The 18,622-nt window shown below is 39.2% G+C and overlaps 1 protein-coding gene across 2 annotated transcripts in view; it reads left to right on the top strand.

Annotated features, from left to right (window-relative positions):
- TBCK (TBC1 domain containing kinase) overlaps nt 1-9,289 on the top strand; it is an 88,470-nt gene extending 79,181 nt beyond the window's left edge. For both annotated transcript variants that reach the window (XM_071431792.1, XM_071431791.1), the window contains one exon: nt 8,633-9,289. In XM_071431792.1, the coding sequence (XP_071287893.1) occupies nt 8,633-8,743 (111 nt within the window). In that variant the 3' untranslated portion in view covers nt 8,744-9,289. The remainder of the gene's footprint in view (nt 1-8,632) is intronic.
- The last annotated feature ends 9,333 nt before the right edge of the window (nt 9,290-18,622 follow it).

Consider the following 18,622-nt stretch of genomic DNA (forward strand, 5'->3'; position numbering starts at 1 on the left):
GGATATGACAGCTCTGGCTCTAGCTGAACACTTCCTTAGTACAGAATTCAAACAGGGTAATCCTGCATGGCAAGCCATTGATGCTACTAACCCTAAAAATTAAATTAATATATTGACTGATGTACAAGAGCCTTACAGAATGCACCATTAAAAGCATAAATATATTGAAAAAGAGGTATTGTGTGGTGATGTTTGGCTCACACTTCTCTGGAGAATATTCCTTCCTTTCAGCTGCTTCTCACTTGGTGTCAGCCTTTCTTCCAGGTTTTTCTGGGCACTTGTTAACAGAGCAGATATTTGTTTTTCTCTGAAAACAGCAGGGAACCTCCACATAAAGGGCATTATTTTGGAGTTCATCAATCAGATTCTATTTTCATCTTTGACTTGTGCATGTGTTAAATGGCAGCATCTCCTAAGTGAGTTGAATGCCCCTTTCCCACCTCCATAGACAGATAAGCACCTTGTAAATTCCATTATGGACAAGGGATCATCACAGTTGGGAATATAACAGTTAAATGGGCAATAAGTGTTCAGCTCTAGCTTCTTCTTTGGTCTAGGGCAAATAGCATGTCTTCTGATTTTTGTCACTTTGGAAGTCAGAGATACAGCGAATAAAAAGGTGGATTATAGTTATGCATATGTAGAACAGGGATTATTTTGGATCTTTTTATGGAAGGGTGACATTACTTCATCTTCCCTCCTTCAGCTAAGGAGGTGAGCTTTGAGGTGCTAAGCCATTATCTGTTTCCATTTCAAACTTTTGTCTATATTACTGCAATGTTGACTGAATTTGGAACAGGAGAAATACCTTACCTGACACTAAATCATTCTCTAGTAATTTAATTTTGACAGTGTCATACTTCTACTTCTGTCACATGGTTGTTTAATAAATGTGTTTCCCCCAGTGGTTTAATATATGTGCTTTATTGTCAGCTAAAGGCTATAACAGAATAAAATATACAGGATGCTTTAATCTGTCTAATAATTAGTAACTTATTTATGTTCTGCGTGGAAGAAGACAGATAAGCTGTAAGTCAAAGCTTTACAAAATCTGTCTCTATAGCTGAGAAATAAATTCTAAATTGTAAATTCTAATTGTTACATTGATTACTTTTTGTCTAGATGAGTTATGCTGCTATAAATATATTGTCTAGACAACTTCTGTAAGTTACTGAAGCAAAGCAGTCATTCTTGCTGCATAGCAATAGCTAATAGATAAAATACATTAATGATCTCTAAAACAAAGACAAGAAGTTCTGATTTTCCATGAGATCTTTCTAACCCTTTTCAAGGCAAGAGGGAGGGGGTCAAATTCAAAATTCCTTTTGTATAACATATTCTTGGCTTGGAAAAAAAAGATTTTTTTTTCTATATGAAAATAGCATATAGCATTTTCTCTTTCCTAGTATACACTGTAAAAAATTCATTTCTGCTTATATGAAGACTGAGCACATGGTTAAAGTGTCTGATTACTACTGAATTTGTGTGATTTTATTGTCATCTTCCCCAGGCCTTTTTAAAAGCCCTTGCCAGAGAAACAAGTCCTTGCATGATTTCTTCAGTTATAAACTTGTCTTAAAACCACAAATGGATACCTATGAAGCTTCACAGGGTGATCTGAAGATTAGGAATTGCATAGGATACTAAAGGACAGGTGCTTCTAAAGACAAATATATTTATTTGGAAGGGCCTAATGAAATCTCTGGAGTGCAAGTAAACAGAAATTAGGCAATAAACTTCTGGAGATGTTTCCACTATACATATTTTAGACTCTGTTTCCCTGTAAATAGTTTCTTCAGAAAAATGAACAATTGGAATGAAAGCTTTTCTCTTTGCAGGGATGGAGGGGCCCCTTATGAATCTCAGAATGGCTCTTTCATGTTTGTTTTGTTAAGGCCTCATTCTCCCATCTGCATTCAGACTCAGAGCCTACTGGAATTATCAGAGCCTCCTTGGTGGCTTTAAAGAGGAAGAGATTAAGCTTGTCTTTTGAAAACTTTGGAACATTTTAGTTAATCAGCAACAATCCTTTTGGTTGTAACTCTCCCCAGTACATGGTTAAGTCTTCATTATTTCATTCTGTAAATTTAGCCCTTGTTATTGTTGTACCAAGTGTAATGTATGCATGCTTTCCTTCATGGAGAGAGAGCAGCCCTGCTGCTGTTGCCAGTTCATGTTCACACAGCCTGAGAGAGACCCTTGGGCTGCCAGCCAGGAGCTGGGCTGTGCTGTTGTCACTCTGCCCCTGGCTTTGGCCAGGGAGCACTGAGCACCTAAATCTCTCACTGCCACAGCCAGGTGTGAAAGAGGAAGGGAGAAAATACAAGATCTTAGGAGCAGAATTTGGGTGTTCCTTTTCCTCTGAAGTAAGTGCCAAGGAAAACAGGCTAAGCCTAGAACTCCAGAATAGGTTCTTTTTAAATTTTTTACTGAGACCAATGGTAGCAGCCATTGGAAATTTTAGTTGTTATTTGATGTAGGACTTGTTTGGCCTGTGTGCCTTACTATGCAGAGGTTTGGATGCTTCTGGAATGAGGAATCAGGGAGTCCTTGGCTTTCCCTATGAAAATATGTCTGAGAGATGCTGGCAAGCAGGATGTCAGCTCCTTTCACTCATCTGAGGACAGGGAAGGTGGGAGAATGGTGAACCTGAATCTTGCAGTGGTGCTGTCAGGCTGTGGTTACAGTCTTTGTGGACTGCAGCTCTGAAAGAGAACTCTTGTCCTTGATGGAGCTTGCATGGATGAGGTTGTATCCATGTTGCTTGGGGCTGCTGGATTATAACATAGAATTTTCACTTTCTGGGGCTGTTTCTCAGCTCTGAGACAGAGTTTTGTGTTTCCTGGTATTCCAGTTCAGAGAATCTGAAATGGTGATAACTGAAACAGAGATGGTAATGAACTATAAATATTTGTTATAGGTTCAGGACCTTGTGTAAAGATATAGCAGCCAGAATGGTGCTGGTGAATTTGGCAGATACAATATCCATGCTGCCTGTCTGGAGTAATGTTGTTTTGCATTTCTCCAAACTGTATCTGAACCAGCCTTTGAATAGGATGGACTGACTGACTGCTGCAGGAGGGTTTGAGTAGAAACTGGACAAAACTTGCAGTTTGGGTAGTGTTAGGAGAAAGTACTACAAATCACAAAGAAATGTTTTTCATTATCAAGTACTTCTTTGACCATTTTTCAAGATCTAAGGCAACCCATAGACCTGGGGGGAGATGTTAGAGTCTTTCACAAAGACTCATACTTACATTTTATATCCAAGCCAGCTGTTATGTCTCTGTTCAAAATTATATATTGATGTTCCCTAACAGCTTTTTGAATTTTCTGTTGAGTGAGAAATAGAGTTGTTTTCTTTCTGTATTTTCATTTTACATTCCGTTCATCTATAATGTGTGCACTGCATTTATTTTGCTCTGTATGAATTAGCTGTGTTGCAACAGCTAAATATCTGCAACTGACTAATTTTCAAGTTTCACTTTCAGCTGTTTTTTTTTAATGCAGATGATTTCTAGGTGGAAATTTTAAAATGCAGGTGTTTAAAATTTATCACTTGAAGTTTGAGTGTTTACTCTTACTTTCATTCTCAGTAAAACTTATTCTGAAACCAGCTATTAAATACCTGTTTATTTAGGCTTATTTTCAAATCTTAGCATGTAAGTCCTTTAAGTTACTGCTGTGTTTTTGTACTGATGGAATGGAAATTGTTCCCTTTTGGCCAGGTCTACATATAGAGAATTTTCCTTTGATCTTGTTAGAGCACTTGGTTCTATGTTCCACCCCTCCTAGCCCCTAGTATGTGTTTGCACCAAGTTGTCTTTTCTGTGTTTGTTTTTTGACTTCCATTCACTTTATGGTAATACTACAACCAACAACTAGGCACTGCTTTGTTGATATGGGAGGTTTTAGGTTCCTGTCTTCTCCATGGTGTTAAAGTGTTACTTTTCTGGAACATTTTAATATAAGAAGTAGCTGACTAAAAATAATCTTGTGTACTGGATCTCTGTTGTGGCATATGGAGAGTGTTGTTTAAAAAGTTGCAAACTGATCACTTTGACTGTTGAGCTTTCAGAGGGGTGTGGGTGAGCTCTTGGACTGAAATCACACAGCAAAATAGACTGCAATTCCTGAGAGGTTTGTGTAGCATGAGTTTGCTAGTGAAATCTAGAAATAATCTTGTGGAAATGAATGAATACTATAAAATTTGATTGATATTTCTCCTCCAACTTCTCTTTTCCTTCTGACTCTTTTGGAGTAAGCTGTTAATATTTATATATACACTTGTCACAGTGATCATTTTTGGTATTCTGGTGCAGGATGTTGCTCCTCCTTCCCTCCCAGCGTGCCCTTTAATTACAGCCTGTCACAGGAATGTCTGGCAGAGTGAATAATGTGTGCACAGCAGCCCTCGTGGCTGGCCCAAAGGGTGCTGGGAGTGGGGCTGCTCACACTCACACTCTTGTGCTCTCACACTCTGCTGCAGACAGCCTGAAAACGTGCCTGGCATCAGACATGCAGCACTTGAAAGCTGTTCTTTTGCTGCTTGGAACAGGCTAGTAGAAACATTTTGATCAATTCTCCAATGTGCATATCATTAAGGTTCTTGATGGTGCTTAAAGGAGCAGTCCTGTTCTGCTGTTTATATTGAGAGCATCACCAAGGCAGGGTAAAATCTTTAATATTTGCCCAGATTTTGGTATGAATTTGCTGTGATCTTGTCTGTCTCTGAAAGCCTGACTTTTTGTATCTGCATGAAGAGTCTTAACTGACTACTTTCAAATGCAAATTGCAACTTTCTGGCTCAGTTATGTTCATCAAGAAGGGGGTTTTGTGTGGAATTGATGGATGCATTCATTAATAGAGGAGCTATGTTTCCAAAGACTTCAGCAAATCATCATATAGTAGTCATTAAACAAGTTTCTCACTTATTCATCCTTTCATATGTAATTGCTGTGAAAGCAGCAAGAAGAATTTCAATTTGGAAGTTCAGTTGAAGCATTAGATGCAACCAGGGAAAACACAGTAACTGGGCTTGGGAATCTCATTTTGAGGAAAGGCCCCCTGAAGCAGAAAGTAAAAAGCTTAAAGTCCTGTAGTATCCCTTGAAGCCTTTCTCAGATAGGCACAACTCCCATTTCCCCCAACTAGTCTTCTTGTCTAAATGAAAGCAGAAGCATTACAGAGTGTGATCCATTGGTGGTGTGGGGAAGGATACATTTCAGAAGTTAGGTCAACACAAACATTTGATAAATTTGAGAAAGTTTAATCATATAATAAAGTACAGTATATTTCTATTTACAGAAATATATTTCTGTAAAATGGAATTTAATTGTACACTACCTTTATGTGTTCCAATACATCTCTCTTTAAAATGTAGGTGCTTTACAGGTTGCTAAGGATGATGTAGCCCATGGGCTTACCTCTTCACCATGTTATTTTCAGTCTTAACAGCACCTTTGTAAGTTGGATTATTTAGTGAACTACAAATTACATATTCAGGTTCCTGTTAGTAAACTCCTAGTTGACATTTTCTGGTTGCATTTATAAAGGAAACAGAGCCCCTGTATGCATTCCAGGATGGCAGTTTCTGCTGTAGAAAGTCTGGGGCATTCATTCAGAAGAGCACCTTGGGATTTTTTTGATGCGTGAGATTTTGCTCTTTTCAGATCAACGATTTTTTTTTTTTCCAGCTTCTTAGGAAGCATTTTTTTTTTTTAATCTTTATTTCTTTGATTCAGGCTACTGATATTTGGCATAACTGAGGGTCAAACTGGGGAGAAAATCTATGTAGCTGTTTCAAACAATCCTTCATCTCGTGCCCCTCCATCAGTGCATACACCAGAAATAACACTCCCCTGTATTTTGAAAATAGTGGCTTCATGGAGTGTATTTTGGCAAGGCAAGGTAGCAGGTGGTGTTGGAACATTTCAGACACATGGTGAACAAGTTCCTGTTCTTGTCTGCCACAGACAGGCTCCTCTGTCTGGGAAAGGGTGGCACAGACATGTGCAGAGGAACAGAACTATAAAAAGTCAAACCTTTAATAAGGAACACTGCTGTGCCACTAAGAGAATATTTCTTAGTTTAGTAAGAAATAGTAGTACCTTTTGCTTTACCAGAAGTTACTATTTCTCTTCCAGTGGAAAAATGGGGGTAAGGCAGAAGGTAAAACAGGAATGTCTTTGATCAGCTCAAGTCCTATTGCCATGTGACTTAAACCTGGAGACTTTTGTGCAGTTCCTGGGCAGATGTAAGAGCAAAGTTCTTGGAGGCTGATATTGGGGATTGGATGGCAACTCTCAGCTTATGTCAATGTGCCTCCAGGCCCCTGATTCACAGCTAATTCCCACAGTAGTGAGGTACTGGTAGTAGCACATTTCCTGCTCAGTGGTTTTTCCCTGGCTGGATGTTGAGCTGCAATATTTTGAATTGTATTTGCAGCATTTCTCACTGAAACTAGGCAGACAACAGCAAACAGTTCTGTGACAACTTAAAAAAAAAAAAAGCTCATGTTATGGTATATCATGTTGTGCTTTCTGCCACCATTGCCCAGATTTTGCAGTGCTTGCTTCCCAGAGGCCCTGCAAGAAGCAACAAATTCACTGTAAGGTTTTAAAGTCACCTTGTCATATGCAGTAAAGAAAATGTATTTTTAGACATACCTTGGTTACTAAAGCAGTTGTAAAATACAGTGGGACACAGGCCTTAATGCTCAAACCCCAGGTACAAGGCATTTGTTTGTGTATTTTATTTTAAGGTTACATTGAATGGTAGTTATATTAGGTTTAGGGCATTCAAAACACTTGGAGCAGGTTTTACAGTTTATTATCAGCATTTTAAAATTATCAGTAGTCAGAGAGTGGAACATCTCTGTTGACACATGGGACACTGTACTCAGGAAATAACCTGCTGCTTCCTGCCAGCCTGAAGGCTCGTTGCCATTTGTCATTTCTGCTGGCTCTGAGCAGTGTTGGTGTCTAAGACACAGCACTGAACATTAGTCACAGGTGGAGAGCACTGTGAGGTGACAGATATGTCCATGTGAAGCAGAGATATCTGGTAGGAGTATTTCACTGGGAATATAAACTATTTTTGTAGTTGATGGTGTGCACAGCTGAGTGCTATCTTTGTTTGTGCATTACTGGACACCACATCTTTATGAACTGTGATTATAGCAAGAGGTATTTGGGCTCTCTTAGTGATGTCTCTGTGCATATCACACCACCTGTGCAGCCCAGAACCTTTCCAAAATCATAGCATTTACTTTGCTCATGACAGCTGACATCCCCATATGGTGAATGTTTACTGTCAGCTGCTTTGATTGCTTGATTGCAGGATTTTTTTTATTTGATTCTTTGACTCTTGTACTGAATAATCCAAACTGATGGGGAAAGAGATGATTGAACTTTGAGTCTTTCCTGAACCACCTGAAACAAATATAACAGCCAAAATGCTGACAGGTAATCACGTGTGTATCGAGTTCTGCCTTAGTACTGTTATGCTGTAATAGGTAATTAGGAGGAAAAGAAATGAAAAAAGAAATCCCATGTATTGAGTTTGATTGAGGTGCCCAGAAGTGTTCTTGAGTCAGTAATTTAGTTGTTTGTGCAAAGTCAGCAACCTGGACATCACACCTGGACAGGTTCTCAAATAGCATCACTAACTATTTTAAAGAGTCAAAAAGGGAATTGTGAATGTTTTACATAGCCCATTGGAAGCACTCAATGGTTTTACAAATGGTACTGATTTGACAACCAGTTTTAAAAGAACAGTCTCAAAGACTCAGATGGCAGAGCAATCTCTCACAGCTATTGGAAATTAAGTAAATCTATTAATTTCTCACTGATTAGTCCATTTTGATGCTTGCTTTTAATGCATTGGAGTCAGTGTATAGAAGGCAAATTTGACATGTAATGCAGAAAGAATTGTTTGGATTTTGGTATTCTGAAACAAAATTTTGATTTTTTACTCCTAATTATTTTGATATACAAAGTATCTTTGTCAGTGCAATGTTTCACAGTGTTCCTATGTGGGAAGTGGTAATTGCTGTGTTTGGTTTATGGCATGAACTGCTTGAGGAGAGAGGCTTTCCATGGTGGGGGGATACCTGTTTATACTGTTTAGCCTGCCTATGGGCACACTGGTGGGAGCAGGGAGGATTAGAGATGGTAAACCCCAAATTCGTATCTGACATCTGTGAGATCAAGTCACATCAGACAAGTTTGACAGGGAAGCAAATGACTTTCCCCTCAAACAGTGATGCTTGTACACTTGGAAAGCTGCAGAAAAGAGCTGGGAGTTAGATTAATGCACAGAAAAATATTTGTTAGTTCATGCTTTGAGAGAGCCTCCAGTGCTTGCCCTGACATTAAACAGTCCTTTTAGAATGAGGTAAAAACCTGCCTAAGCAGAGATAAATAAAGTTCATTGTTATTAGTGTGACACTTTCAGGTTTTAACTTCCAGCTGTTTTAACACACTGGCCTGGGCTCCTGTGTTGGACTTGTGGTGCAAAAAAAGAACTTCCTAGGGTCTGATATTTTTTGTTTAATTTGCCTTACATAACAGGAAGTTATTGTCACTTAAGGACTATGATATGCAGTGAGCTAATGATATATCTGTTTCAGTTTGCAGCTCATCTAGTGAAAAACAAGTACCCAAGGGTCTGCATCCTTGATGGAGGAATCAACAAGATCAAGCCAACTGGTCTCCTCACTGTTCCTTCTCCACAAATCTAAGTGACTGTGAACATTCAGGACAATCTGTCTCAAGAGGAAAGTCCTACCTACAGCACAGATATCCTGAGCCTAAAGGGCATTATGGCATCTTCACAAGCTGTCCTGGTGATCAGTGTCTTTTCCTGCAGCTGTAGAGCCCAGGAGTTTCATGTTTGTTCTTTAATATAGAGCTTAGTTGGAACTGATCAAAAGTGAAGCTTTAAGCTTTCCAAGAAACCTCTTTCAGCACTGATGCAGTGCAGAAGTGCTTGGGCAAGTCTGAACACAGAGAGAGGAACTTAACGTGGCTTTTGGTGTCTTACATTTCTGTGGAACAAAGTTAACTGGCACTTGATGGCTCTAAGGTGCACTTAGATTATTTGGAAAAGTATTTTACTGTGAATATTGAAAGTAGCAAAATGAAACTGTACCTTGTATATTGTGTGAAAAAGTGTGTTCCCTAATATTTGAAAAGTAATTGCTGTATCTTCTGACTTGCTTTATTTCTGGAGAAAGTGTTTTTTTCATCTGGTTTGGAAATAAAGATGTGTCCCAAATTGAAAGTCACTGTAAGAGCAGCTGCTGATTCAATCCAAAGTCTATCACAAAGTGGAAAATTTCTTCTACTCTGTGGTGACTTTAACAATCTATTTCTATAATCATATCAAATCTAACAATTTCTGGAACAATTACAGAAAGGTGGGCTTTCAACAATACTGTGTCTTAGGAGTATAAATAATTTATTCTTAAAATAATAGTGTGCTTCCATTTTAGAATCTCATGCCTTGGAAGGAAACATTGCAATTTTAATTTTCATGTGAAAACATTCTAGAATTATCACTCTTGTATGAATTGGAAGTTGAGAGTTTTCTTTGGCCCTCTATTCCTTCAGCTAGTGGTGTCAATTTTCTTGGGGATTTTTGGAGTCCTTGAAGATGAACTTGAGCACTGACAGGTTGGGACAGGAACCTGCTTTTGAGCTGGGCTGGCTGCAAGTGCTGCAGATGAGTGAAAGCAGGCTCCCACAAAGGGCATAAGGTGGCTGTGCAGCAAAGATGTGGGAATTACTTTGCAGTAAGAAGCCAAAAGCATTTAAAGCACCAAGAGAAACAGGACTTGGCATATCTCTTGCTGAGAAGCTAAAAATAAACTTGATTTAGAAAACTGCCACCTTTCAAGAGAGGTGGGGAAAAGAAACCCCAACAGCCCATTCCTCTCCCTCAAAATCCCATGTTAGGTTTGCTATCTTGTCATTATTCTAAAAATAATGCTGGAGATGGGAGGAAGGCTAGAAAAATAAAATGATCTGTCTTCAAGAATGCTCCTTGAAAATATTACATTTAATCCAGGAAAAGTAGTTATGATAATATAAAACTGTCAGTATGACACTGAAATTAAATAGAAATGTGGAAGAATGTGTTTTAGAAGACCAGAAAGTGTTAGATTTATTTTTTTACATTTTTAAAGCTAGAAAAAACTGACACAACATGAGGCTTAATAATCACTGAAGTGTAAGGATTAATATGTATTTTGTAAAATTAACAAAATGAAACCAAAGATCTGTTCACCTGGTTACAGCCACATAACAGCTTGCATTGTGAATTTGACACCCTGCTCTTTTATTAGAGCATCATCTGAAACATGGCAGGTTCCCCAATACAAGCTCACTGTAGGGTAATGAGGATTTGCAGTGGAGATGGGATTATGGTATGTCTTATTTGAGGATTTTATATCAGGAGTAGGGAATAGTTTTAATTTGGCAAGCAGAACATTGCAGCAGCTAACTATTTCCTTCTTCTTCTGTCACAACAGGTTTCCAAAACTGAGAAGTCTAAGAGAGAGGTGGGCAGTGAAAGGCTGGGAACATTTCTGTAAATCACAGTCACCCCTGATCACTTGTTCTGTGGAGTTTTTCAGTGTTGGTGGTTGTGGGTTTGAGGGTTTGTGGTTTTGGGAGGGGTTTTTTGAACTGAAACTGTGGAAGATGAGACTTTGTGAGTGGTGCTGAAAGAAGTCTTCATTCTCTTGGTGGGGCAAGCAGAAAGTTTTGTAGAGCTCTTGAAAGGTTTCTGGAGGCTGACTTTTCCAAACATGTGCATTTCTAGAAGCAAGGTTTGTCCAGCTGTGCCATTCTCTGGTTTAGAGTGCAATTGGATGCCATAAAGTTTCAGTAGGAGAAAAAAAAAAACAATATGAATGTTCCATGTTGGTGTCTTCTGCTGCTGGCATAAAAATATCCTAACTAAATATTTCCCACTGTTGGGCCTGGAAAATGCAGCCCCTCTTAGTCTGTTTTTTCCTGCCATTTTAAAAACATCCTGAATCTACCCCAGCCACCTGGGCCTATAGCTTCCTGCCAGGACAGCCATATTCCCAGAGTATGCTATCCATGTGGGCTTCTAAAAAATGCCAAGGAATTAATTTTCTTTGGCAGCCTTAGACCTATTGATCATCGCAGACTACGAAAAAATTGCTGCTGACACTGGAGTGTCCTTCTTCAGCCAGCATACAGTCCTTTGAGCTTTTCATTGCAGTTTGCATCTAAGGTCCTTGGGATTTATTTTGTTTTTACAAGTAGATATTTGTCCTGTTTGGTTCACTTCTTTTGGAGCAAAGACTAAGACTATTTGTTCTTATCCTAGAAACCTCCCTTCCTGCATCCATTGTTTTTCCCTTTGTCATCCTGGTTTCTCCATGCCTAGCTTCTCTGTGACCAGGGTACCGTCCCAGTTCAGGATAGGAACAACTCACAATGCAGTAGAAAGGATGGAAATTACAGTGTTTACTTCACTCTAACTTTCACTAATCTGGTTCATTTGAGGCTTGTTGATTTTGGGGTGGTTTTGTTGGTTTTTGAGATGTTCTGTTGTTATCCCAATTTAGCATAAGTCTTCCCTTTCAAATTCTGTTCTTCCCACTGGCAGTCCTTTTTGGTAGAGTGTTCTGGTCAACTCTTCCTGGTATATCTGAACTAGAGGCAGTAACCATAACAGGTGGGCAGATGCTGGTATGTATTCTTTCATTTAGATAACTTATTTTTCTGATTTCCAAGATGATCTCTAGAGCTGCTAAGGGCTAAATAATTTGTCAAAGTGGGTGAGGGTTAAATTTCCTCCCATTCTTTTTCCCAGTTTTAATCTACCCTTAGGCTTACTGACAAGATCACTGCATTTCACTGTGTTGCCTGGGACTTTGTGCATTCACAATCTGTGTAGGCATCACACAGTGGTATGATCTTATTTCTGTGACCTTCTGGATATCATTATCAAGACTCTCTGTGATATTTTAGCCAGCTAAGGAAGATGTTTATTAGAGTCTCTCTTAGCTGGACTTCAGAACTGCACCACACAAAACTCAATAAAACAAAAAACCCCAAATTACATGATTTAGTTCTTCAGCAGCTGCATCACTGATGTTATTATTGAAGGAGGTACTGTGAGAGCCTCTCAGTTCTGTGGCCTGAGACATATTTGCTGCTCTTATTTACAGGGTGTGAATTCTGTTGTACAGAATATCACTTGTCAAGATTTAATTTATGTTTGTACTTTTAGTAGCTTATCAAGTTCCTTCAGTTAATATAAAAAATTAGGTATGTCTTTATTTAGCTTTCACAGTGTTCAGATTGAGTTACTTAGAGGCCTGGGAATTGTGTGGGACTGAGTATGGCCTTTTAATCTCCCATTTCCAGTTATCTTTTCTTTGCTGATGAGTCAACTGGCCTCTCCCATTGTTACATTAGAAAATTCACTGTCATCAGTCTTATCTTGCTATTTTTAATTATTTTTCTTGGGCCTAGCTTGTGAAAATTAACTGAAAGAATTATTATTCTTCCCAAAAGTGTTTCTTTCCCAGAGAAGTAATGAAACTTGATCTGTGCTGACTTAGCTAACATCAAATTTGTATATTTGACTAGCAAAATTACAGTTTTTCCTTTCTGTTTGAATGCTAAGCTATAATGCTGGTATTGTCAGTCTTTTAGGTTTCCAGACTTAGTACAAAGCTGATGCCAGAAACTGCAGGCTTGTTTGGAACTTGTGTTTCATTTACTTTTCAAGTGACCATGAAGCTTTAAGTTTGCCACTAGTAGGGTCTTTTAAATAATAGCTCCAAAATACCTGTTGGACAGCAGTCTCTGTTTTATGTCAACAGAGTCCTTATTCCTTTCATTTAGGCTTGAAAATTCTTCTTGTACTGCCATAAGTGTTTGTGATTGAAGATAATTCAGTTTTGTTGTATGTTTCTCATTATATCAGCATTTAATAAACCAATGTCATGCAGAATTTAAAGAAACTTTAAAAACATAGAATCAGTAGAGTGCTGTTACCACTGAATCAATTTGTAAGTATTTTTTGTAAAGCCTTTCCCCAAAATTTGTTTAACCATGATATAAATCCATGATCAGATTAATCTCTAACAGTGGTATTGCATGTAAAGGTAGAGACCCCAGTGCACGCACTCCTGTAATTCACGAATTTTCCTTCCCTGGTGATGAGTCCTTCGTGCTTTAGGAGCAGGGACACCAGGTTTTCAGACACAGTAATCTGTCTAAAAGAGCAGATGGAGTAAAGCAATATGGTGATCATTGGATTCAATGGGAACAATCCAGGGAGAAGTTGCAGATCACTGGTTTAATTAGTATTTCCTAACTGAAGCAGGATTAAATGTCTCCTCCTTGTCTATCTAGAATTATCTGTCATTACCTCATTTTAGAGAGGAATAGTGTCTGGTGGTATCAACTTTTTTCAGCTGAGCCAGCCAAAAAGAGTAAAACTGAGAGTACAGAGCAGGTAGCTGTGATAGCCATGGGGTGACATTCTTGCCATTTGGTCAGTTAACTCAATTTGACTTGGCTCAGTTGCTACCCTAAATGTGGTTTTTTTCTCAAGTCCTTTGAAATTTGAATGAGCTAATGTCTCTGATTTTACACCTTTGCTTTAAGTAAAGCTGTTATTTCAAACAACATTGTTTCTCCAGCCTCAAAGACAAAGGTGACATCTCACGTAGTATGTTGTCCTCAAGAGAGGAACTTGCTGGCTTTCAAGTTTTACTGTCCTCAGTTCAGTGGCAGCTCTTCAGCAGCTGGAATGCCCATACTCCAGGTCTGGAGAGATGTCCCATGTACAATAAGTACCTGGAAGAAGCAACATGGAGAACTTACTTTAGTATGAAACTTTATGGGCATATATGCAGCTGTAATATGTGTAGGAATACAATATGGTTAGCAAACAGCTTACTTTAATTTGACAAGATTGTTAAAAACTGCCAGCTCTTTTTGGAGAATACTCTGAAATTAGTTAGAATAGCTCAAAGAGGTTGTAATAATTAAAATTTCTCCTTTGCAGTAATTGTATAGGTGTGCAGTGCACACACATCCACGTTAAGCCAAGGGCTTTACTAAACCAGGTAAGTCCTCTTGTCACTTCAGAGAGAAAATTTCCTATTACTTTTCAAGGAGAAACCAGCAAAATGGGCAGTTAGAACTGCCCATTGCAATATGCCTGAGCTCAATTGTTCTAATTACTTCTTTTGAAATGTTTTGTGCCTCTTGATCCAATATGTGAGAATATACACTTACCCTACATTTCTTCTTAAAGCCCTAAAGATAAACCATTATTTACCTGGGCTTCTTTGCTGTCATCCTGCCTGATAGTGCTTTTACTGTGCACTTTACAGGCCCTCCCCCTCTCCCTCCAGGATTTCATTCAGCTTTTTATAGGGCCTTACCTTTAGTTCACCTTCCCTATTGGAAACATGTGATGAGTTTTCTTTCTCAGAAGAGTTTTTTAATGCACTCATTGTGTTTACTGTTCCTGGAAGCTACTTGCTCCTTATTAGCATATGCCTGAAACCACTGACATTGGAATCCTGGGCTTGTAATGAAATGAGATTGCTGCTGTGCACAGTGGATGGAAGGGAGGGAGAAGTGGAAAATTCTTCTCAGTGCTCCCTCGGAAAGGCATCCCTCCCATGAGGAATCGCTGAGAGAAGTCTTCATGGTGATGGATGTGAACCAGTGGGGGCAGCAGGACAGAAGGCATCAGGGAGTTAATTTCTAATTACTCTTTCCTGGCAAGGTGGAATAATTGACATGTAGAGCTCATGCTTCAAACTGCAGCCTGTTGCTGACTACTCTTTACAGGGGCACCAATCCCTCATGGACTGGGGCTGCTCTTGGGTAAGCACCTCCTGAGACTCTGTCATGAACTGCCACCTCCTCTTCTGGCAAAGACAAGGTGCCTGCCTTCTTTTTGTATTATTATTTTTTTTTTATTTTTGGGGTTTTTTTAAGTAGTGGGGAAAGACAGGCGCTGGAAAAATTCAAGCAGCTCTACTGTATGTGCTGCACATAAAAGTTGTGTGATAAATGGTCATAGCAGTAATCTAAACATATTACATTTAGTAATCTAAACAAATCTAAACATAAACATAATCTAAACAATCTAAGCATAGCAGTAATCTAAACATATCTAAACAATGGGATCTCCATTGTACACCTGTTCACTTGTTACAATGCTGTGTTGTCCTGCTGCAGAGCCTCACCTGTTCACAATTTACAACACCTTGATAGATTACTACAGCATTGGACTTCTGTAGTTTTGTGCAGAAACACCAGACTTGAGTCTGTGCCAGATTAAGAAAAGGTTATTTCATGCTGTAGAAACAGCTTCTTCTTACTCCTGGCCAGTTTTCAGAAACCTTTAGTTACTTACACAGAGATCTTGCAAAAACCTGAACCCTCTGTTAAATGTCCATATGGGACCCAAGTTCCTGAAAATCAGACCTTCACACTCAGTGCTGAACATTTGAAAATTTGAACGTGAACTTGGAAAGTTTGTCCTCAAAAGGGTCAGGATTTACATACACTGTCTGTGGTTTCAGTGGGAAATGCTGGCAGAGCCATCTCTGTAGTGTTGTTAACTTGTCTTGCAGACCACCCATTCTGCCTGTGCAATAGTACAAGCCTAAATGAGGCATTCATTGATGGCATTTGTCCTTACTGATCTCATTTAGTTGATTAAAAGAAGAAAAAATTCTCCTGTACCTGTTTTCCTTGTGAAATCTTAGACTGACTACAAAATCCTCTTTAAGTCTTTGCTGACCCTGTTTCAGATTTCATTTTCAGGGCAGTGCTTTTTCATAAGAAACCTTAAGAAGTTCAAATATTAGCAGGCATGAAGATTGCTTTCTACACTGTTTTAGTGCTTCAGCAAGTTACAAAGATTATCAGAGGCACCTTCAGGTTGAAGGCAATGTCATGACTCCTTGCTTTAAGTTAGACATAGGCTTAAGTTCCTTAAATGCTTTATTCTGATCTGGCTAGAAACAATTAGCAGAGATGAGCAAAACTTAAGCTTTGCCTGAATCCACTCAAAGACCTGAGGATTTTCTGTTACATTGTTTTTTTTTAATTAAGCCAAAAATAAAACTATCTCCTATAGCCAGAGAGCCTTAATCACACCGAGTAGTTGTTAGAATAATAATAATGACGACACTTCAAGGGAAAGAGGAGGGGGTAGAAACAATCAAAACCAAAATAGAGAAAGGCCACCCACCAAAGCCATGTTGAAGGGATGTAAGCAGCCCTGAGAGTACCCACACCAATCCTGGAACTTCTCCTGGTTAAGCAGCACATCCCATTTGCCAGCAGTTACTGTCAGAGGTTGGAGGAGCCTTTCTTGCCTGTAGTGATGGAGCTGCAGACTACAATTAGGTGATGTTTTGTTTCAGGGACCTGCTCTAGGGGAGGTACTGCTTGTGTAAAGGCTGCCTTTGCTCAGATTTAGAAGTGGTGTATCTTCCAAGGAGAAAAATTATCTCATTAACTCTTGGCAAGGAGACGCTGTGCAGCCAGCATGCTCAGCCAGTGCTCAGCATGGGCTTTGTCACATACTGCAGTTTGTAATTGCTGATTACTTTTTGGCTGATGTTGAAAGCCTGTCCAGAGTGCAAAACAGTCAGTAATCATCCTCCCCCACCTCCAGTCTCGTTCAGTGGGAGCTTCACAGATGAGGCAGGCAAGTCTGGCTGAAAGAGAGGCTCGTAACCTTTGGTCATGTCAAATTCTCCAAAACTATAAATTAAACTCCAGAGGAATCATGCTGTAAGTACATTTTCTGTATGGATGCACACGTACTTAATACATTTTAGAAGTGGTTTTTTCCCCTCCCTCTTCTATTTTTTTTTTTTACTAGCTGGCTTTGGGGGATTCTTTTGGATGTTTTTTTAATGTTTATCATGGAGCTTGGGAAACCATGGTGTTTCTCATACATAAGTGCATCCTCTATAGGGTTGTTCTTGTTTGCAGTCAAGAAGTAACAATTATCCAAGCATATTTTTGGAATATTTAGAAGAAAAACAGTATTTGGACCAAAAGCCATTATTTTTTGTAGCTTTTACAGGTGATATACTAAGGAAGTTGAAGTTACATTGTTGTCATCGAGGTGATTAAATTTTGGAAACTCATGTCAGTGAAAACAAAGGAGTGTGCAGAAGACAGAGATGCTGAGTAGAATAGATGCTCTACTCAAATTTGTCCATTGTTCAATGAAATTCATTCAGCAAATGCTCAGTGTCTAACCCTGGCTCTTTTTTAGGCCTTTCCTGCACGCTCCCAATTTTAATTTATGTGTGAACATAGTCTGTCATTGCCTGCCTACTTCCCCTGCCCCATTTTCCAGCTACATGGAAGACAACCTTCATTTTAATAGGTAAGAACAGGGATTTAGGGAACAGTTTCCCAAAGAGGGCAAGTCTGGGAACCTAGACTGCCTAGTCACCAGGTTGTGGTTGAGCTGGCTCGTGCTGATGATTCCTGGGTTGCTGACATATGTGAAACACCAGAGCTGTGAAGGGAGAGAGCCTTGCTGCTGATGACACATTGACTCACATTGGAGCATCCTGTGGCAGGATTTGTTTTGCTGGAGGCTGGAATTCACATGTGTGCTGTAGGTGGCATACATATATTCTGTTTTGACAGAATCAGTGCGTGGGAAGCTCTTTGTACTTGCAGGCTGCATTACCAAGGTACAATGATTTATGATCATACATGGAGGGATCATTTGAACTGTGAAGGTTTTCTCTGGGGAAATCTCAGATAGCAAGGTAAATGAATGCTTTCTGTGGAGATTAATTATACAAAATTATGCTTAATTAAAAGGAATATTTTACTGTAGCTTAATCAAAAAAATCCAGTCTTCAGTCTCCAAGTGAGCCTCTTTAGATATCAGTAGGACTGGAAATATTGGCAGTGGGACTTACAGTCAGGTATTACTGGAAGAGTTTGAACTTCAGACCCATTCAGAGGGGAAAGAAGGGCTATGGAAAATCAGGAGACCTGCAAAGTCAAATAAAATATTTGTGTAGGCATTTAAAATGTACTGTCAGCATGCAAGGGTTTTTTTACCTTTAAAAAAGAGTAGAAACTCTACTTTTTCTTCAGTATTTAGATTACTTCCAGGTAACAGACAGCTCCCTACATTCTATCTGTTAACCACAGACAGCATGGGAGCAACTTAGTGTGCACAGAGAACAAAGGGAATAATGTCAAGTGTTGCTGAACTAATTTGTTATCCAGAAACTCTCCACTAGTGCAAGTCTGGAATGCATCCGTTCCCCCCAGTATTGCGCTTGTGTAATTATTTGTTTAAGAGGTATTCTTGTGTTTACTGCCTTTCCTGAAGCTGGTGTTTGCTTTGCAGAGCCCCTCAGGTAGGTCTGGCCTCTTTGGGAAGTCTAAGGCCCAGTCATGCATAAATGAGGGACACGTCTCATTAGTGAACCAACAGCTTGGATTCTTGGATGGCATTCAAAGCATGACATGCAGAACACTTCATGCCACAGAAAAGATTATCAGATATACATTTGTGTCTCATGGGCAGGTGTTCAAGTGTCCTGTGGCAT

Source organism: Agelaius tricolor, unplaced genomic scaffold, assembly GCF_023055355.1.
Source record: "Agelaius tricolor isolate 1412-34295 unplaced genomic scaffold, bAgeTri1.0.p SCAF_8, whole genome shotgun sequence".
Classification (NCBI taxonomy): domain Eukaryota; kingdom Metazoa; phylum Chordata; class Aves; order Passeriformes; family Icteridae; genus Agelaius; species Agelaius tricolor.